General features: G+C 32.7%; 3 protein-coding genes across 5 annotated transcripts in view; 2 read left to right on the top strand and 1 right to left on the bottom strand.

Moving 5' to 3' along the window:
* The window catches only part of LOC106674210 (basic-leucine zipper transcription factor A), an 88,415-nt gene extending 85,932 nt beyond the window's left edge, over positions 1–2,483 (bottom strand). Inside the window, exon 1 of the mRNA XM_014406813.2 lies at positions 2,397–2,483. The gene's annotated coding sequence lies outside the window, so the exon portion shown is untranslated. The remainder of the gene's footprint in view (positions 1–2,396) is intronic.
* A 3,680-nt stretch (positions 2,484–6,163) lies between these two features.
* LOC106674211 (E3 ubiquitin-protein ligase Mdm2-like) lies at positions 6,164–13,035 on the top strand. 3 transcript variants are annotated; one of them, XM_014406816.2, is made up of 8 exons: positions 6,164–6,426; positions 6,512–7,365; positions 7,426–7,525; positions 10,160–10,301; positions 10,580–10,676; positions 11,056–11,192; positions 12,410–12,601; positions 12,671–13,035. In XM_014406816.2, the coding sequence occupies exons 5-8, from the start codon at positions 10,646–10,648 to the stop codon at positions 12,965–12,967; spliced, it is 657 nt and encodes a 218-aa protein (XP_014262302.1). In that variant the 5' UTR covers positions 6,164–6,426; positions 6,512–7,365; positions 7,426–7,525; positions 10,160–10,301; positions 10,580–10,645; the 3' UTR covers positions 12,968–13,035. The 3 variants fall into 3 exon arrangements, with proteins under 3 accessions (XP_014262302.1, XP_024084771.1, XP_024084772.1); XM_024229003.1 differs by lacking the exons at positions 6,164–6,426; positions 6,512–7,365; positions 7,426–7,525 and having other exon boundaries at positions 10,149–10,301; XM_024229004.1 differs by lacking the exons at positions 6,164–6,426; positions 6,512–7,365; positions 7,426–7,525; positions 10,580–10,676 and having other exon boundaries at positions 10,151–10,301; positions 12,671–13,030.
* Positions 13,036–14,689: 1,654 nt separating this feature from the next.
* LOC106674273 (glutathione S-transferase theta-1-like) lies at positions 14,690–18,936 on the top strand. The gene is made up of 5 exons (XM_014406898.2): positions 14,690–15,007; positions 17,892–17,979; positions 18,189–18,339; positions 18,401–18,581; positions 18,640–18,936. The coding sequence occupies exons 1-5, from the start codon at positions 14,893–14,895 to the stop codon at positions 18,807–18,809; spliced, it is 705 nt and encodes a 234-aa protein (XP_014262384.1). The 5' UTR covers positions 14,690–14,892; the 3' UTR covers positions 18,810–18,936.
* The last annotated feature ends 2,941 nt before the right edge of the window (positions 18,937–21,877 follow it).

The raw sequence follows: 21,877 nt of genomic DNA, 5'->3' as shown, positions 1-21,877 counted from the left end.
GACGACCCTTTTGTTCTTGTTATCTTTCATTAGAAAATTGTACACAAATATTTTTTCTTTTATCAAAAAAAAGTGCATCCATGACTTGCAGTTTTCGAAAGTTTTTTGTTTTATTTTTCTAACTTTGCACTTGCCAGAATTATCGAGGCACAATGGTCAACATTTTTGGTTGAGATGTCAGCAACATTTCCAGCTTCATCAATGAAACATGAAGCCATGTTCATTTGTTGTACAATTTTTACTTCTTTTAGTAAAACTTTTTTGGTGATACTAGATCGAAAGATATGTTAGTAAACAGTAAACAAAAACACAAAAACATTATATATATGTATATATATGTATATAAAACATTATATGTATATATATAGGCTAGATTTATAGGCTCTTTTTTGAAGGGTATTTCAACAGAATGAATTTGGATAAAATCTTTTTAAATGAAAACAACATAAGAAGACTAAAAAAATGCCCTTGCTAGTTCAGTACAACATTTTCTATTTTTCATTGATAAAAAATATTATTTGAAGGCTTAAAACGAATCCGAATTGTAGTTTTCAAAATTTATTTTATTTTTACTTACTTCTCTTGAATTATTAATTTTAGGTAAACCAAAAAAAGAGTTGAAAAGAGCGTTAAATTTCCATTAAGAACTGTCTTCTAGAACTTTCAATTTAATTTTTGGTAAAAAAGAAAACAAAACTAGATCTTTCCAAAACTGCTTGATTTAAAATTTGTAGAAAAACTAAATCTGCAACACGTTGGAAGAATTCACGGTAATTTGGCAAATTTCATAATCTCTTCGTTTAAAAAGCTTTATAGCTGTACATTCTTTTCTCTAAACATGGAATCAAAATGGTGACATTTTGTGCTAAGTGGGAAAAAAGTGGTCACTGTGTGAAAAAGGGAATGGGGTAATTCTAATAATTCAACGTTTTATCCTGGGCAAAATTAATTCCCATCTTTAACTTATTAAAAAAGCACAAAACGAAAGAAAATGAAGCAAAACAAATAAAAAGGCAATGAACGTAGTGAACAACCAAAAAATTAGACAAAATATCTACATTAGCAACATACTAAAGAAACCAAAAAAATGTTAATACAAAAGTTGTAAAATGCAACTTTAACCAAATAAAAAAGTACTAAATAAAAATTCATCGTAAAAATCAAATAAAACAGATAAAAATAGACAATGAACATAGTGTACAACGAAAACAGAAAAATTAGAAAAAATATCTTCACTAAACACAGGCTAAAGAAACCAAAATAATAATAATACAGAAGTTGTAAAATGCAACTTTAACCTAATAAAAAGGCACTGAAAAAAGAAAAAATCGTCAAAATCAAATAACACAGACAAAAACTAGCCAATAAACATAGTGAACAATCAAATAAAACATATAAAAATAGACAATGAACATAGTGGACAAGCAAAAATTAGAATGGTACATTACACTTATTGCCTGCTGCTTTGGATTTAATATTTTGATTAGCTGGCGTTTGGATTTTTCTATATATCTTTTTTTTCAGTACATATTAACTAAGAAAATGCAAGAAATAATGTCAAAACTGGCAATTTAAAGCTGAAAGTTTTTGCTGGAAGAGTCGAATACAAAAAGAATCTATAAAAGATTTTAGAGGCTTTGTTAAGAAATTACAGATAAAAGACTGACCATTTAAACCGGGATCATAATTGATTTTGTAATGTACTTAGCATAATTGAACTTATAAATTTATATCGTATTTAAATAATAAGGCAACCGAGAAAGATAAGAAAATTCTTATCTATTATATCATATTTATTTATTATGTTTACTTCTTAGCCTTTGTTACTTAGAATTACCCGTTCAGCAGATGTAAAACGAAGTTTTTTAATAAATTCAAATGAAATACTGAGATTTCAAACAAATAATTTGTGGTAGTTATTTTTAAATATATAGCATATAAACAGCTTAAGACAACATCCACCGTTGTGCCAGCATCAGCAATGTTATTTGTTAAAGTTTATGTTATTTAACATTGACATTTTTTATACTCAACTTAAAAAATGAAATATAGATTGAGTTTATGATAAATTAATTCTTTCGGCCTTCCAAATTATTAATGTCTTATTTTATTAATTGACAATTTTAAAATAGTAAGCAAGAAATAGCCAACTTTTGTTTTTGTCATATAAAACCTGGCGTTGTAAAAAAACTATATATTGTGTTTATAGAATTTTTTGACATTTGGAAGCTGGTCAAGTCAGGATCGATAAAAGTCCGAGTTTAACGTTTAAAAAACCTGGCTATTTTCCCTTCCGCCATCCCCTCGGAAATTCCGCGGCTCGCCCACTTTTTTTCCTATATAAAGCCGTAAATTTCGACCTTTTTCCTCTGTTAAGACAGGCTCAGTGTACTCACCTCCTAGCAATTTCCCAAGCGGTCGAGTCCGACTGTCTGAATGTGTCGAAAGCCGGGCGAAAATGTGCGTGGGCGTACACACAAATAACGCCGGCATGGCGCTATTTCCGTACCGTCCTCCCACTCTTCCATCCTCGAATTTTTACCCAAATTTTTCCCATTATTCCGTTTCCCAGAGAGTGAAAAACGAGGATATTCTAGCATGTGCCTGTCCAATGATGGATAAATGCTCCGAGTTGTCTATATTGACGTAAGAAAAAAAACCATAATCCATTCTTGCTAGCACTTTCCCACTGCTCTATAGTACGTGATATATATCGCAAACCAAATTTCATTCATACTGCCCCAGAGTACTAAATATTCCTGGAAGTGATTCAGGAATAATTTTCTCATTTCACGCTAATAAATACCATTCACAGACCAGACTTCTGTGCCATACTGCCTCATATTATTCGATATTCCTGGAAGGGATGTAGGAATATTTTTCTAATTTTACGCTAATAAGTACCATTCACAAACCAGACTTCATTCACACTGTCTCAGAGTGCTCGATATTCTTGGAAGTGATTCAGGAACAATTTTCTCATTTCACGCTAATAAATACCATTCGCAGACCAAATTTCATTCATACTGCCCCAGAGTACTAAATATTCCTGGAAGTGATTTAGGAATCATTTTTTTAATTTTACGCTAATAAATATCATTCAAAAAACCAGACTTCATTCACACTGTCCTAGAGTGCTGGACATTGCTAGAACTGATTTAGGAATAATTTTCTCATTTCACGTTAATAAATATTATTCACAGACCAGACTTCATTCATTCAGTCGATATTCCTCGAGGAGGTTGGAGAACAAGTCCCACCATTCAAGATAATTAATTATATTCACACACCAAACATCGTTCATAAAGCACCAGAATACTCAATATTTCTCGAGTTAGAATACAAGTTCCTTTATTCACAGTAATAGATAAATTAATCGTGAAAGCAATCTTCATCTCAATTCATACACGCTAATAAATTACATTCGCACAAACTTCGTTTCATACTACCTCAGAGTATTCGACATCTTTTTAGTTAGCAGTATTTCATTCATTCACTCAACAATCATCCATCCGTACTCAAGTAACCGATTTTCCTTGTGGATTGAGGAGTCTAGAGACTCAATTATCGATAATAAATGTATTCGTTCCAAGTAGCATATAAAGAACATAACCACACAAAGATTTATACACAGTTAATAATATTCGTTGCCCTGAGGTATAACCATTGATATGTGGCGGCTGTTGTGTCTCAAAGGTTTTCTTTCTTTGCACATTTAATTTCCTTCAACGTTGATGCCCAGAATTTGGAGCTTTTGTTAGTTTCATTATAGTTCATCATAGTTCCTCCTTTTTGAGAGAAAATACACATTCTGTACCTTAGATATTTATTATCTTGGCCGGGAAAGAACTAAGGGTCGTAAACAGAACACTTTTCACGTCTAATCCAAAGTGGTTAATTCTCAAGGAAATATCAATCCATTCTGAGGTTAAGCGCATTTGATTCCGGCCCGGTTAAGTGGGCTTGAGAGCCGGAGATAGCGAAACAAGGCGCACAACGTTCTAAGAGAATCTAAATCCAATCTCCTAAGACATTTAGAGCTTTTCCCTTCTCCCCCAAAGAAAATACGAGCTAACGCGGACGAAAGCCGTGTAATCCCTATTTTCCAAACCTTAACCGCCGCCTTTTGCACTTAGAACTAAGCACCAAATAAGTTTGACTCGTCTATCACAATTATTTTGTGAAAATCTACATCAAACCCGGTATTTTTACAAGATTATTTAAACAATAAATATTAGACAATTATATTATTCATTAGTTCGTTTTGTCTATTCAAAAAGATCCAACCTCTCAGTTGTTTGTTTCCAATTGGACGATATCACACTGAGAAATGAAAATAGGAGTGGAATGAGTAAAAGCTCAGAGTTCGTATAGAATGAGAAATAGTCTCAGTGTGCCAAATATGCAGCTACTTACACCACAACACCTGTGAGTTATGCAAAAATAACTCTTATACGTCAGACTTGAACATGAACTAGCCTCGTCAAGCAAATAAATCATTGACGCTTTTTTTACACGAATTCTTTCAATGCTTTATAATTAAAAACACGTACGTAATAATAAAAAATGAGTATTAACTTATACGGGGTTTTGACTATAAGATTTTCTACGCTAGGATTATGTATATATGTATATACATACATAATAATGTATATATATATATATTGTACTTTGGGCTATTCCCAACAATTTATACTGCTTTTCTCGATCGATTGGCATTTAGCAATGAATAGCTCTTAATGTTATATATATATATATATATATATATATATTGGTGTATTATCACTATAATATATATATATATATATATATATATATATACATACACACACACACACACACACACACACACACATAGGTGTTGGGCTACTCGTGTAAGAAATTTTGCCAGTAGATTCTACATTCAAAATGAAACCAAAAAGTCCTAAGTAACTATGGTCCGAAAGTCAACAATTGCTAATTTTTTCCCATTTTTCTGATTTTTTTGAGATTTCACGACCTTGCTTCAAATAAACAATGATAACGCCAAAACTAAAAAGTTTTGGAAAAATCCGTTGGCACCATTGAAAACTACGTTAAATTTCCAATAAGATGTGATTAATACTAACTTTGTAAAGCATTTTAGCCAGAACTTGAAAAATAATTCTTCCAAACCTAGAAATCAGCAAATTTCAGAAAACGTACTCCATTTAATGTAATTTTAGTGGTGTAATTGCTTTTTAATTTTTTTTTTCAAACATGAAGGAAATTGATAAAGGAAAGGAATAACCGTGGTTGACGGATTGGTAAGGTGGAAAATTAATAATAATAAAGGGGAATAATAATACAATAATCCTTTGATGAGCAGCATTGTATTTTAATGATGCTAAAGTTGCGATTATGATTTTCTGAGAAAAAAAATTGATTTTAGATTAAAATCACCAAAATGTGATGATTCTCAGGAAAGAATCAAGGTATAAACTTCGTTTTGGTCGCACTGAACTATGTTCTACTTAGCAAAACCAACCAGGGCTGTTAGCCTGTATATCAATCTAATTTAAAAGACCATAAAAAACTAATGCATGTTTCAAGCTGTCCTTAAAAAATATACGTATAATGGGAGTTTATGGTCCAACAAACTGCTTAGGTCATCACCGGCCCTCTGTGTGTTTTTCCTCCTTTTCAGAGTCTCCCACACATTTTTTTTTAAATTTTTTTAACTGTTATCATTTGATCGTCTTGATCTGATTTCTGACTCTGCCTTTATATGAAAACTAAGTCGATATGCTAAAATGCGAGCTTCTCATTTGTACCTAAGGTTGCCAACTATAGAATAGAGATATACAATATATACATCTCCACCGGATACAAATAGGGTTAAAAGCTGTCTCTATGGAAACATATTAAAAATTGACCAATTTTGAAATGCTTAATTTTTGATATATATTTCCATAGAGACAGTTTTAAAATAGAAGGTGACTTAAACAACTTCTTTTTGTTTTTAAAACTAAACCAATATTTATATTAATTTACCACTATGTGGAACAAAGTCTTTAATATAACAATAAGGGTGGCTGGTGCCTCCCTGTGTATCTACACGGCATATAAAGCACTGAAATATTTCAAGTATTCGACTGTTGATCGTCCCGAGTTCCATGAACGTCAAGAATTGGAAAGGAAACGGGACAAAAGAAGATATATTCCAGGTAAAGGATTAACCAGTGAATTCTTTTTATGCACCATATCTCCTGATGAAAGCGAAGATGAAGGAGGGCGCCCCTCGACTAGTGCTCAGCCTGAAAGACGGTGCCCGATAGGTTTTCCCGAGCATGATATCCTCGAAGGGATTTATACTCGCCCTAATAGAGCTAAAAATTTGCATCCAAAGAAAGAACCTCTTCCTGCTGTCACTGAAAAGAAAGAGAATGCACCCGAGAAAAATCCAAAGTAAGTGAGCTTTTTTTTAACTTTTTATATTATAATGTTTTTTCCAAACGATATGTTGTTGTAAGTACAACTTTTTTATTGTTAGGCCTGAAGATGAGCAGCAGCCAGGGGGATCTGGGTCAACATGAATCCATTTTCCAAAATGCACCGGGCAGTAAGTAAAGGCAGATCGGGCTTTAGTTTTTATGTGAATGTATACGTGAATGAATGAATACGTATTGAATGAGGAGGGACACTGTGCTTTCACGTATTAAACGACACGAATCTTCTAGACTACCCCTAAACCAAATTATGCCCAAATGAAAACAAAGCCCTTTCAAAATAGCTCGGGGACCACTGTCTATAATGAACTATATGTACTTCGTATTGATAATATTTGTGCCTCTACTCTACACAAGTCTAATAAGCATGATACGCATATTTAATGTGCATGACCAGAAGCGCAAAAGTCATCATGATTAAAACTACAGAGCGTTACATAGCAATGATTCATCTTGACATGTAAAGTAAGGCCAAATAATTCAATTTACTCATTCATTCTGTATACAAATGACATTCTTTATACAACGATGATACAATACATTTCTGGTACTATTTCTGGATTGGAAAATGACCTTGAACCCACAGATATAATAAGAAGATTAAAAGTAATATTAAATTCAAGGTAGAGATAAGGAGATGAACATTTTGGTGCAAATCAATGTTCCTAAATCTTCAAAATCTAGGCCCAACAATTCAAGACCCTCTGAAAAAATATGCTTGATTATATACATAATTGAACCAAAAATAAGCAAAAACTGTAGTGGCTCTAGTAACTGAAAAACTGCCAGAATACATACTATCTACCAACTACTGCAGTAAATGGTTGAATGATACAATGAATATGAAAACTATCCCAGCCTCTTTATGGATGTAGAAAATACTTTTCACAGAGACATGGTAAAAGTAATTTAATCATTTTTAATAAAAAGGTATAAAAGTGGTATAATCTTTTTTCAGAATGAAAAAAAAAAACGCCAAAACACTGAGCAGTCAAAACTCAATATAATGTGATCGACTATAAACCACTCCTTTTGTCACTGGTCAATGGGATAGATCTGTAAGCTCTCAAGCACCTCCTTCAATCCTGATTTATAATCTAATATCCCAATTTTCATTAAATACCTAAATAATTCTACTTCTAAATGTAACTGCAAAGCCAACAGGTACATAGTTTTTTAAACTTTTTTTAAATATAATTTTTGTTTTATTGTTACATTAAATGTTTTGGATGGTTCGGGAATTTGCACTTATCATCAACATCTTATTATTTTTTTTATATAAACTTTTTATTATATACAGAGTGTCAGTTTTACAACATAAAAAATTTAGATAAATAATAAAGGTAGGATGAGTATGTTGTTTAATATTTTTAAAAGATAGCTCTTTCTCAACTTAAGAGACAAAAAAAAGACATGCTTGTAACTCCTTCAATCTGATGATGAGCTTCAAGCTTGAAATCCAGAAGTTGAAAACAACACACTATCAGTAAGAACTATCTTTTTAAAAGTTTAAAAATTTATTGATCAAAAGTCATTAGAAAATTCGTTTTCAGCAGTTGTTAATAATAATGACTCAAAATTCTATTCAACCCAAGCAAATAGAAAAAACAATTAAATGAACTTAAATTTTTTGAATTAATTAAAATACCTTCCATCGCTTTCAATACACTTCTCCCAACGCGATGGCAACTTTTCTATATCCTCTGAATAGAATTTTGAGTCTTATTAACCCATTTTCTAACGAGTTTTAATAATATTAATAAATCTTTATTTGAAAGAATGCACAGTACATATAAATTTAAAACAAATAATAATATTTTAGGATATCCCTGCCTGCTGTCAAAAAGCAAAGCTTATACTAGACAACAGGAGTTTTTTGGAGATCCTCAGAGAAATAAACAGAATATATCTTTAAAAACCATAATAAAAAACAAACAAATAAACAAACAGAATAAATGTGTAGTATGAGAAAACCAACGAAATTAAATCTTGGCGTTAAAATGTCTGAACAATAATTTAAAATGTTTGAAATGATAAAATTTTTTCTTTCTTTGCAGTTTTTGAATTTTTGAATAATGATCCTCTCTTTATTAAAAAGACGAAGTGCCATATTTAATGAAAAATTGTAATATTGCATAGCTTTTACATTGTAAAAATGTGAGTTTGCCTATGAATTGTGTCTTGTGTTATATTCACTGATGTAACTAGTTTTTTGTGTTTAAAAGTAGAAAGTTTGAGTTTAGCTAAAAAAATTTATACCGTTATTATCATTACTTAAATTAATTAAATTATCACCTAAGAAAACAATACAAGTATCATCTGCATAACTAAATATTTTTTCCGGAGAATTTAATTTTCTAAAAATCATTAATACATAAAAGAAACAAAATTGGGCCTAAGACTGTACCTTACAGTACTTTGAATGTTTTGATCAATAAACTTTTTAAACTTTTTAAAAGATAGTTCTTACTGACAGTTTGTTGTTTTCAACTTCTGGATTTAAAGCTTAAAGCTCATAATCAGGTGTTACAAGCACGCCTCTTAAGGTTGAAATTCAGATGGTTGAAAACGACTAACTGTGAGTAAGAGCTATATTTTAAAAAGATAAACAACATACTCATCCCGCTGTCATCATTTCTATTTTAAAAAAATTCGTAAAACGTTGTCACCCTGTAGTGAGTTTATAGTGAAATCCAGATTTTCGATGTAGCATTTATTAGTAACCCCCCCCCCCCACAGGAAACAAACCATAGGCTATTTTATGGATTGTGCAAAATAAAAATATATTGCCCTTAAGAGTTCAATTTTCACAAAGTAGCGTAAAATTATAAATTTATAAAACAGTTTTCTCAGATAGGAAATTAAATAATCAATATGTAAATTAAATCTTAAATTTGAGTCCAATGTCAAACCAAGATATCAATCAAACATTGTAAGCAAAAGGGATAGGCAAACCACAGCCCTCATTATCACCACAAGTATGAAAAGGAAATTTTAAATTATTAGTATTTGTAATCTTTTTTAATGAAAAGGGTAATACATTAAATTTTTGTGTGTTTAAAAGTAGAAAGTTGAGTTTAATTTTCATATAATTATTTATGGTCTTAGTTAAATTAATTAAATTATTACCTAAGAAAACAATGCAAGTATCATCTGCATAACTAAATATTTTTCCAGAGAATTTAATTTTCCAAAAATCATTAATACATAAAAGAAACAAAATTTGGCCTAAGACTGTACCTTGCAGTACTTTGAACGATTTGATCAATACATTTTTTAAACTTTTTAAAAGAAAGTTCTTACTGACACTTTGTTGTTTTCAACTACCCAGATTTAAAGCTTAAAGCTTATCATTCGGTGTTACAAGCTCGCCTCTTAAGCTTGAAATTCAGATAGTAAGAGTATATTGTCAGTAAGAACTATATTTTAAAAAGATGAACAACTACTCATCCCGGCTTTATCATTTCTGTAAAAAAATTTATGTTGTAAAACGTTGTCACCCTGTATAATGAAAATTTTAAGTTTAAAAAAATAAGATACTGATGATGGATGTAAATTCGCAGTGTCCAAAAAGTTTAACGTAAAAGTAAAACAAACAAAAATTAAAAAAAAAGGTATTTTTTTAAATCCACAAATTTATGTAATTGATGGATACCATTTCAGTGTGAATGAAATTGTTCTTTATGACACAGCAAGCGCTCTTTGTCGCACCCGCACCTGACTTCGCCTCATCGACGAACCTCCCCGTTGCTTAGCATAATAGCACATCCACGGACCAGGGCGAGAGGTTACTCATTCAAAAATAGAAGATGCATTCGACATCCTCCTGTGATGGTAAATAGTCCAAATTTATTTATTTATTTATAATTCCAACAGAATAAGTATAAAAGTGGAGTAGTCGAGGAAAACAAGCAGCATTATTACAAAAAGAAAACATTTGAGTATAAAACAATAACAAAAACACATGGCTTAAGTGAACGTTTTGATTTGACCTTAACTGAATGCATTTATGTGCAATATGAATGCATGTATTTACATCTATTTCATTAGAATAATGATTCAGCAATCTCATTATCCAAGGCAAAGAAGAGTAAGAAGTTATGGTTTTTTAGTGGTCGCTGAGGCGCACAGAGATTAATGTAAATTTTTGATGTCATTCCACAATTGCCGACCCCTCAATGAAATCAGAAGAAGTACAGAGGTATTTAGGTAAATTGAAACCAAACCAGTTCAATCTTTACAAATAAAACAAGACCCAAGTCTTGGTTGCTTTCCTTCGTACTTTTTTATAATTTGCTAATCTCACCGACATGGAAAGAGATCCCACACGATACTGCATAAACCTGGGGGCGGTTTCATAAAACAAGTTACAAGTTTACAGTTCTACTAGTACAAGTACCTGTAATGCTCAGATTCTTAACAGGACACTGCAAACTAAATGGACATTTAAAGAAAATTCTTTTACCTCAGACCAACAGCCCCCTTGGATCCAAAAAATTGTGTTATCCGAACCCCCCCCCCTCTTTAGTTTTGTTAAAAAGGTTTTACTGTAATTCATTTGTAAATTTTTAATTAACCTGTTTTTAAGATTGTACCAAGGACAGCTCTGATTTGACTGACAGCAGTGCGTATGAAGAGCATGGAATCGAATTTGAAGTCGTTTCGATGTCGGAAGGAGAAAGGTTCTACCGTTTTGATGACAAATTCAGTTCATCGAGCCCCGAGGTAAGATAGAAAACGGCCAGTTTTTTTAATACCCCATGGGTATATCAATTAAGCAAACAAAGCAGTTCAACCCTCCAAAAACGTTCTTGAATAAATTATACAAAGGGAAGGCCCCTGGTTTTGAACTATTCATGTAATGAACTAAAGGTTGAGGGGTTGGGAAGGTCAGGCTTAGCACAGACTCAGACCATCTTTGTAATTCTTCTGTCGGCTATTGTACATCTCCTCACCTTCAGTGGGTATTTCAGAAGAAAGGGGGCAATAAAGTCAATGGAAGAATGTATGGTGTAGCAATAAACAACGACAAATAGGTTTTATTTGCACATCTATTGCTTCGTGTAAAAGGAGCTACATTATTTGAAGATGTGCTCTCTTACAATGGTATTGTATATTAGTGGAAGCTTTAAAGAAGCACCTCTTGCCCGAGGATTACTTGAAGATGATACCAACTAGTTTACCTGTTGTGATAACCAACCTCAGGATTATGAAGTGGGGACTGGGATAGAAGCAGAACTACAGGGACATAGGATTAACTTCTGTATTAAAAGTTAATAACTACAAGAGTGGAAGGCTTACGGGAAACAGACTCGTATTTGTTACAATTTTCCCTATTATATACTGTGGTAGGAGGTCTAAGAGTAGATTTAACATGTTAAGAGTGAAGGGTGTTAGTGAAGTCCTTATCTTGAGAAGATTGAACAAGGGACAAGTCTTTTAAATGAAAATATTTGTAGGTGATTGGAATTATGAATATTACACTGTCTTGAAGAAATGCAAATGGCTTTTAGCTCAAAACAAAAAGTTGTGCTAAAACAACTACGGGAATTGTTTGCATTTGTGTCTTTGTGAACCATCATTTTCCTACCAGTGGATCACTTACAAGTCTTCTTTGGTCGAAGATGTAATGGAGCCAGATGAATTCACTTTACAGCATACAGATCAAATTCTTAGGGTCAATGGTTTTGTCTGATTTTTCATTAACCTTAATTCCTTTGTGTCCTAGTCAGGTTGTCGTTTTCTCAAGTTTTGGAGATTTTGAATGCATTCACTGTTTATTTTGTACCTTTTTACTAGTTAATTATTTTAAGGCTGCTTAGTTGTCTGAAGTTATTACAATTTTGTATTAGTGTATTTGAGACTGAGACTTAATAATTTTGCCCCAGGAACCACTCCTATTATTATGAATTAAAAGTTGACTTGTTTATTTACTGTTTAAGGATGTTCGAAATGTGATGACAAGATTAAACCCGAAAATTATTGAAGTTGAAGATTCTGAGAGTAAACAATCTGGAGGTGATTGTGTTACCGAACCGACGAAGGTATGCTGTCCTGCTCCTTATAAATTTTGTATACGCTGCAGAGATATTAACCATCACCCTTATTTTCCATACTGTATCAGGTGTCAAAGGGTATGTATTCAAATACAGATTAAAATAATTGGAATGACTCATTCGTAATTTTTTTCTTGAATATTTCAGCTGAGGAGGGATTTTCTACCGAAAAGGCCAGGGAGGAAGAAGAAACGCGGGAAACTCTTAACTGTACTGTCGCCGGATTCAGTATTGAAGGACGAAGTGATCGTGCAGTCGTTCGACTCACCTAAAAGTGATTCGCTGTGCAATGTCTGCGGGTTGAGGCCCAAAAACGGAGGCTTCATCCACGGTTTAATTGTTCATTTATACGCGTGCTACAAATGTGCGCTCAAAATCTATAAGGACAATAAGTTTTGCCCTAGTTGCAACTTGAAAATAAAGGCTGTTATGAACGTATTATGATGTGAACATATTATTTATATATTTTGAAGAGAATAAAGTATTTTTTATGTAAAAAAATCCCAAAGAAAAAGATGTCCATTTAAATTGGTCATCTGAAATTGTCTCTTTAATTTCTTAGCAAATATTCCAAACCAATAAAAAATATATTAATTAAAATCAGAAAAATCAATTGCATCATATTCTATTTCTAAGTCTTTGATAAACAGAAAAATTTATTTCTCAATTTTTATTATAAGCATTAAGCATATTGTCGCAGTGCACCAAGGCCTAGCTGGGTTCTACACCCTCATCGACATCTTTCTAAATATCTACTTCAACCAAGGCAAGATCATGTTCCCAGCTCTTCAGCAAAACCCAGGGTTCCACCGTTGTGTTTCAAAGACTTAACTAGTATCAATTGAGTTGGAATCAGATTCTAAGTGAGATTTAGAGTCAGAAAATTACATGTTCGTGGTGATCAATCTGCTAACATTTTTTATTTTTAAAAATGTTACAGCCCTGTCATTATTAATACAATTTAACCAAGCAAAAAGAGTGAGGAGGTCGAATGGATAATGGCTGACTGCATCACCAAATTTTTGGTAAGCCATTGGCCCCATTCGTTCTTCAGGATCTTGAAGAACTGCTCTATTGCGCGGTTGTTTCTCATTTTTCACCCTTGACAGTGGTGACTCAATAATGATCACAACCCGTTACTTCCAAAGAACGTTGATCAAGGATGATAAATTGATTTTTAAAAAAATCAAGAATGATATAAGCTTGTTATTACTGATACAATTTAACCAAGAAAAAATGAGGTTCATTATAAACCTACTCATGTTGCAAACTGTCAGAAGCTATAAGTCTATCAGCACTGATATGAACAATTTTGTTTTATACAAAAAGGGTGATAAAATTGTCGAAAATTTTCGATATTTTAGGCCTGTCAGCAATGAATGGTTATACAATTTATACAAAAGGAAAGAACGAGTTGATAACACTGCTGACACATATTTCCAACTTTCGGAGGCTGATGACAAACCTGTCAGTGCAGATACAAACAATTTTAGTTAATTAAGAACATGAAGGATTCCCAAATTAAAATAGTCTGATGACAAGCCTGTCATTACTGATCAATGATATAAACAAATATATTTTATCCTTAGACCAGAACAACAAGAGATGCTTTCAAAGGAAGTCTATTTAAAATGACTTTCATTTAACATTGAAAAGTACCAATAATTAGGCCTATCATTACTAACACAAATTTATACTATTTGTATAAGAGAAAAGAATGAGTGGATAAAATTGCTGACATATATTTCCACCATGCTTCAAACTACGTACGCTGATGACAAACCTGTCAGTAAGATACAGAAAATTTTAGATAATAAAGAACATGATCAGGGATGACCAAACTGGCAAAAAAACTTCAATAATGTTACAAGCCTGTCATTACTGACACAAGTTGATAACACATATTTCCATGATGTGAAAAAATGTGAGAGCATTCATTATTCAGTAGAATAGAGAAGAACATGATCATTGAACAAATGACATTTTTTCCAATAATGTTGCTTATATAATCTTCTAGATGCCTCTCTTTTTATGTGTAACTAACTTTCTTACCTGTGATCTTTTTCATATTTGTTTTATTTTTGTTATATATAAATATTATAAATTCCCATTTGTTTTTTCTTGGTTCTTGTCCATAAAATAAATGAATTGTTTCATTTTTGGAGAAAAGAACCCTGACCGTCACTTCCAATGATCCAATGATTTTATGATGTCAGTTATGATTCAAACGCTAGCGCTACGAATAGAAATACGAGGTTACATCAAAAATAAAAGACGATATTCGTTTAGGCTCAAGGGCTGGCTGATACCAAACAAAAAATAGCCTTTTGTTGACACAGACTACCAAATTGAACACTGACAGAGGGAAGATGTCGAGGCTCAAATTCTACTACGACCTCCTTTCGCAGCCTTCCAGGAGTCTTTTGATTTTCCTCCAGACAAATAAAATCCCTTTCGAACCCGTGCCGATACGATTGGGAAAAGGTAAAATCTATAACTTTTTTCTATAATGAAGTCAAACTTGATCTTATCTTTTTGTAATTTTTTTTTTTTTTTTTAAAGAAAATCACGTTCTTTATGCTAGTTTTGATGACAGACATTTTTCGCTATTTCTGCAACTGATTTTCTTTTTTTATCTCAACTGTTTACGAATGAAATAATTATTAAATTTCTATTTTAGTGCTCTCGCCAAGTTTTTATGATTGAAATTTTAATTTACACCTGCAAAAAATGACTGTCATTTAATGCTTTGGTAATTATCGCTACTTTTCAATGTCAAATGCAAGACTTTCTGGAATCGACTGCCTTTGACAGCATTTTTTGTCATTCAGATCTAAGGATAAAATATGTCTGTTTGTACTTGTATTGCATTATTAAATTTTCTGGCAGTTTGATCTTATCTGATTGTTCAAATTTTATTTATTTTTTTGTTAATCTTAATTTAATGTGGTGATAAAAATATTCTAAATCTAGAAAGGCTGATCAAAAGCATATCAGTACTGATCTGATACAAACCTGGTTTATAAAGAACAACATGATTAATGATTAAACTGCCAACTTTTTTTTTCTAAATAATATACCTGGCCTGTCAGTATTGATACAGACACAGTTTAAAGCATAACAATGGATAAAATATTATCATTCTGCTGGCACATATTTACATCAAGTTTCAAACTGTCAAAGGCTGGTGAAATGCCTGCCAGTACTGATACTAACCAATTGGTTTATTAAGAGCAAGCAAGCAAGGACTGCTAACATTTTTGTAAAAATAATATACCTGGTCTGTCATTACTAATATAGACACAATTTAAAGCATATCAGTGTATATAATAACATTTTTCCAATATGTTTGGTACATATTTCCATCATGTTTCAAACTGTCAAAAGCTGATAAAAAGCATGTTAATACTGATTCAAACTGTTTGATTTATAAAAAACGTGATCAAGGATGACAACTTTTGATCAAATGCCAGTGTCAAACCAGTCATTACTGATACAATTTAACCAAGAGAAATAAATGATTTGATAATGCTGCACGCACATATTTCCTTCATGCTTCAAACTTTCAGAGGCTGATGACAAGCCTATCAATGCTGATACAAACAATTTTAGTTAATAAAGTACATGATCAGATAAATCTAGAAAGTTGGTTATTTTTTTAACTAAACACTCCATTTTTCTCTTGTGATTTTCCCAATAATTTTTAACTTTATTCAGTGACCATTTTAATATTATAGATATGTACGTCGGGTTGAGGAATAGGGCAGAAAAGATTTGAAAAAGTCTAAGCAGGACATGGCCCAAAAAAAGTTTGGAAATATTGCATTAGCAATAAAAATATTTTTAAAAAAACCAACTTTCTAGATTTATGTTATCATGTTCTTTATTAACTAAAATTGTTTGTACCAATGCCGATAGGCTTGTCATCAGCCTTTGAAAGTTTGAAGCATGATGGAAATATGTGTCAGCAGTGTCATCAACCCATTTTTTTTATCTTGGTTAAATTGTATCAGTAACGACTGGCTTGCCATCAGCATTTAACAGTTTGGAACCTGATGGAAATATGTATCTGCAGTGTTATAAGACTCCTCATTCTTTTCTTTTGGTTAAATTGTATCTGTCTGTGTCAGTAATGTCCGGCCTGTTAACTGTTACATTATTTTTTTAAAAAGTTGGCGATTTGACTATACTTGATCATGTTGTTTTTTATTAACTCAGATTGTTTGTATCATAACGATAGGCTTTTCATCAGCCTTTGACTATTTGAAACACGATGGAATTATGTGCGAATAGAATGATAATACTTTATCCACTGTTAACTTTAAACCGTGTCTGTATCAGTAATGACAGGCCAGATATATTATTGAGAAAAAAAAGTTGGCAGTTTAATCATTAATCATGTTGTTCTTTATAAACCAGACTTGTATCAGTACAGACAGATTATCATCTTACTAGTTCTTTTCGTTGGTTAAATTGTTTGTTAACCATTGTTTAAAAAAAAGAGTATCTTAAAAAATTCTTTTTTATGATAGATTCGGATAAAGAAATAGTGATCTGCTTCAACCTATGTATTACTGCTGGAGCATTTCAGGGACAATCTGGCTTCCTTCTTCAGGGCTCGTTGGAGTAATAAACCCCTTTCTCCTAATGTTTGTTATTACATCAATGAGCCCTCGGTTGATTTTTGTCAGTAATGACATGCCAGTAACAGGTTTGAAAAAACCTGCATTAATTAAAATTGTATTTGTTTGTATCAGTTCTGACAGGTTTGTCATCAATTTTTAACTGCTTAAAGCTCAAACAAGACAGTCTGTCTTGTAAACATCGACCATTAGATTTATATCTTTTTGTCTCCCTCTTGTCAAAATTATATCTGTTTATATCAAGACTGACAGTCTTATCATTATCTTCTGCGTTTTAAACCCTATGGAAATATTTATTTGCACTTAAGAAGAGTTTTTTTTCTCTTGGTTAAATTCAACCTGTATGCAAAAATATTCTTGACATCACTTTGACCATTTGAAACTTGAAATTATTTATACCAATATTGTATTGTCATTAAAAAAATTAAATTGATTAAAGTATTTAAAAAAAGATAGAGAAAGAATAGGCTATTATAATCAGGAATTATTCAGAAATCGTGAGATGCGGTCTGGTGTGATGGAGGTTTTAGAAAATGTTTTTCTGAAACCTACATCACACCAGTCCGCATCTCACGATTTCTGAATAATTATCAATTAACGGTCACTAATCACCACACATAATCAGGATTGATCAAACAGCTCACAGTAAGATGCTGACCGACAAACCGACATAAATATACTATTGCAAGATTTTTTTATTTGAATCTTGAAAATTAATTTGACAGGGGAACACAAAACCGAAGAGTTCAAGAAAATCACGCCATTACAGCTCGTACCAGTTATAGACGATGATGGCTTTGTTGTAAAGGAGAGGTATGTTATTGTAAAAAGCTGATTAGTTTCTCTTATAAAACTCACATTCACATATTTTCTCCACCAAGGAAAACATTGAAAGATGTGTAAGTTAAACATACTCGTGTGTACTCCCTGATAATGCAAAAATGGTTATACAAAATGTCCAGACTAAAAATATTTTTTAAATTTTAATATGTTTAATAATATTGAATTTTTAAATCTTGCAGTGTTGGAATTCTTCGCTATTTGTCCAAGCGGTATAACGTCGATGACCACTGGTACCCTAATGACGTAAAAGAGCAGGCAAAGGTTGACGAATATCTCGAATGGCAGCATTTAGGCACACGATTCGCCTGTGGGATGTATTTTAGGATCATGGTAATTAAAAATTTCTTAAATAATTTTTTAGTTTTTATAATAAATTGATTCTTTGAAATAGTGGTTAACGCCGATGGCGACTAAAGTCGCTCCAAATTCCAAGCTTGCCGAAAAACATAAAGAGCTTATGGTAAACACTTGCAATACTGTACAAGATGTATGGTTGGGGGATAAAAAGTACATCTGTGGTGATAAAATTTCAATTGCTGACCTGCTTGCCGTTTCAGAACTGGAACAGCCAAGTAAATATAGTTTCACATTTCTTGTTTTCTTTTTAATTATTAAATTTTTGTTTTGAAGGGCTTGCGGGCTATGATCCAAGGGAAGGAAGGCCCAAATTGGCTGAGTACATGGAGCGGGTTCGCCAGGATACAAACCCATCCTACGACGTTGCGCACAAAGTGCTCAATACAATTGTCGAAAAGTTCAAGGGCGAGTGCCCGGCTTTGGTAAAGTCTGCTCAAAATTAGGCTTTTATAACTTGATCACTACTGAGTAAAATTGAATCGTTGAAAATGTAAATATATTTCTGCATAACAATTTTTGTTATTACTTAATAGATGATTGTATTAAAATAAAATAGTTTAGAAGAAGGTATTTGTAGCTAGTTTCATTTAGTAAAAAAGTGTGTTATTTAGCGATCAGTTGTTCAAAAAATTAATAATAAAGAAATTTATTTTGTTACATTATCTGTTTATTTTCGCAAATATGTTTCAGGATGTAAAAATCCTTTCACCTCACCTTTCAGTTACCTTTAAACTATTTAATACCCATCTTTTTTTCTTTTTTCTTTCTTTACAATGGACACCAGAGACTGGAGGAGTTCCCTCCTGAGCACTGCAGCTTATTGTACTTTATCCCTGCCTCCATATTTTTTTTTTGGGGGGGGGGCTTGCAACACAAATGTGAACTTCAGCCCCCGTTGTGCCGGTGTTCTTCCATCAAAGAAACTCATTTTTGAAGGGGGTTGGGACCAAATTCAGGGTCGCTGAGATCCAATCCCGCCCCTTCCATTGATGAGTGCTGTGTCAATTTCTTTCAATTCCGGTCCCCTTAGGCATCAGAAAATGTCCAGAGGCGAAGGTGGGGATCGAACCCATGACCGCGGGAGCTACTAGCCGAGAGTCTGACGCCTTAACCACTCGGCTACCACGGCCCCCTAATACCCATCTTAGATTCACATAAAATCATCCTTCTCACCTATTCATCTTCTATCCACATCATTCCATGATCCATCAAGGTTTCAGAATCATCAACACCATTTCCTTGTTCTAGAGAACAATGTATTTCTTGGGTCCTACCCGCAATTTATTAATGTATCCTGTTCAACCTACAGGTCAGAGTGAGATGCAGCTCAGATATCATACTGATACTAGCCGGCATCCCACAAGGGAACATTGTTGGTCCTATTCTAAAAACCATTTTCAATGCTGACAGAGACAAACCAACTGTGGCATAGTAAAATGCAAAAGCATGTACAATGACAATATTACTGACAAAATTGGTAATATATTTGTGTATAATAAAATTGTATCCATTCTATAACAGTACTGACAAACTTGCCATCAATCTTTGAGTACATGATCAAGCATTCAAACCTCATTAGAAAAAAAAGGTACAAACTAATCGAAATTTTAAGAACCACTGAAATTAACTGTGAGGAGCTTTACCTAATATCTGAACTGTATTGGGGTCAGTAACCTGAAGTTTCAGTTGAGAAAGTCACCTCAGAGTCATGATAGTTGAGAAGGGAGTAAGACAAGGGTGCTTTCTATCACCGTTTTAACCTGTACTCAGAAGCTATAAGAAGCTTTCAAAAATTTGCATTGAAAGGGCGTCTGGATCAACAGGGAATACCTGAATAATATGAGGTATGCGGACGACACAGTTATGCTAACTGACAACATAAATAGCCTATGAATGATGAATTTGTTCAGCTTAGTGAAACCTACTGCCAGAACTAAGGTAACCGCGTTCTCAAAACATAAAATAGTGATAAATCTATTGGTGAAAGGAGAGCAATGGGAATCTGTTACCTAAGTGCCCTAGTAAATGGCAGTGTAACCCTAAAAAACTACTTTATTCAAAATTTTGGTAAAAAATAGTTCTTACTCACATTTTGTTGTTTTAAATCATGCGGATTTCAAGCTTAATAAGCATCATCTTAAGCTTTAAGCATCAGATTGAAGGAGATACAAGCACGTTTCTGAAAGTCTCGACATTTATTGTAAGAATGAACCGGGAAACCGCCGATCACGAGACAACGCGACGATCTAATGAGAAGCTGGCTTTTGTTGGCGCTCAATTTTGAACGTGCGAAAGGCGGGAAAAAAAGCGGTAATTTTATATTATCACAATTAAATATTACCATAATAAATACTGTAAGAAAATAATTTTAAATCAGTGATTAATTTGTATATCCTTTTATTAATCAATTAATAAAAATTAAAACAAAAAAACGCAAAATTGAGCGGCAATAAAAACCAGCTTCTCATTGAAACGTCGCGTTGGCGGTGGATCGGCGGGTTCACTAAAATTCATATCGAAACGTGCTTGTAACTCCTTCAACCTGGTGATGAGCTTTAAGCTTGAAATCCGGCTGCTGAAAACAAGAAACTGTGAGTAAGATCCAACTTTTTTAAAAAGATTAAACAACATACTCGTCCAAAATTTATCATTTCCACTCTTTATTCATTCTAAACATGGTTTAGATTATTTAAGCATCTTGTGATATGGTCTGGTATAGGTTAGAAAAATATTTTCTTTATCGTTTAGAGTTGAGAATAAAAATGATAAGTCACTACGTACTCTCCAGTCCTGTTATACAAATGCAAAAGCTGGATGCTTAATCAAGTACTGAGAAGAAGCTCTTTGAGATATATTTAATGTATAATCTGCATACCTTGGATCCAGAGGGTTAGAAAAAAGAAAAGTTCTGCACAATGGATAATGCCCAGGGAACTTTCATGATCAAAGATAAAAAAAAAAAAACAACGTATATTTCTAAGGTTAATGGTGAGAAAGTACTGAGGAAGCGTTCAATTGGAGGAAAAGATGATGATGATGAATACTATGAAGCAGAGTTTGTGCTCCCCAGGCACTTTTGGGTTAGTGTACCTTCCTAGTTCCCTATTTCGACTCAATTGACTCTCTCTCTCTCTCTTTCCCATCGTTCTAAGTTTTCTGGAGAAATAGTAATATATTTTATTTTTCATTCTTTGAAATCTATTATTAATTCTCCTGAAAACATTGAATGAGAGAAAAGAGAGAACTTGATCAAGAACATATTTTTTATATTAATTTTTACAAATGTTTAACATTTCCATAATTTATTTAAATTATAACGCATGTGTCGTGGATCTGTTTCCTAAAAGTTAGGCAATCCTTATGATTTTTCCTTCTCGAAGGTGGGATAATAGGTCATCTCAAAAAAACAACAACCAGTTTTTCTTTCAATCCACAACGTTTTGCATTTATTTTAATCCTTCTTCAGGTGAGTTAACGCAATGGTTAAAACAGTGGTCGTCAGTATCATAAG

This window comes from Cimex lectularius, unplaced genomic scaffold (genome assembly GCF_000648675.2).
Source record: "Cimex lectularius strain Harlan isolate CLEC.00 unplaced genomic scaffold, Clec_2.1 scaffold231, whole genome shotgun sequence".
Classification (NCBI taxonomy): domain Eukaryota; kingdom Metazoa; phylum Arthropoda; class Insecta; order Hemiptera; family Cimicidae; genus Cimex; species Cimex lectularius.
This window is presented reverse-complemented; position numbering and strand designations above follow the sequence as displayed.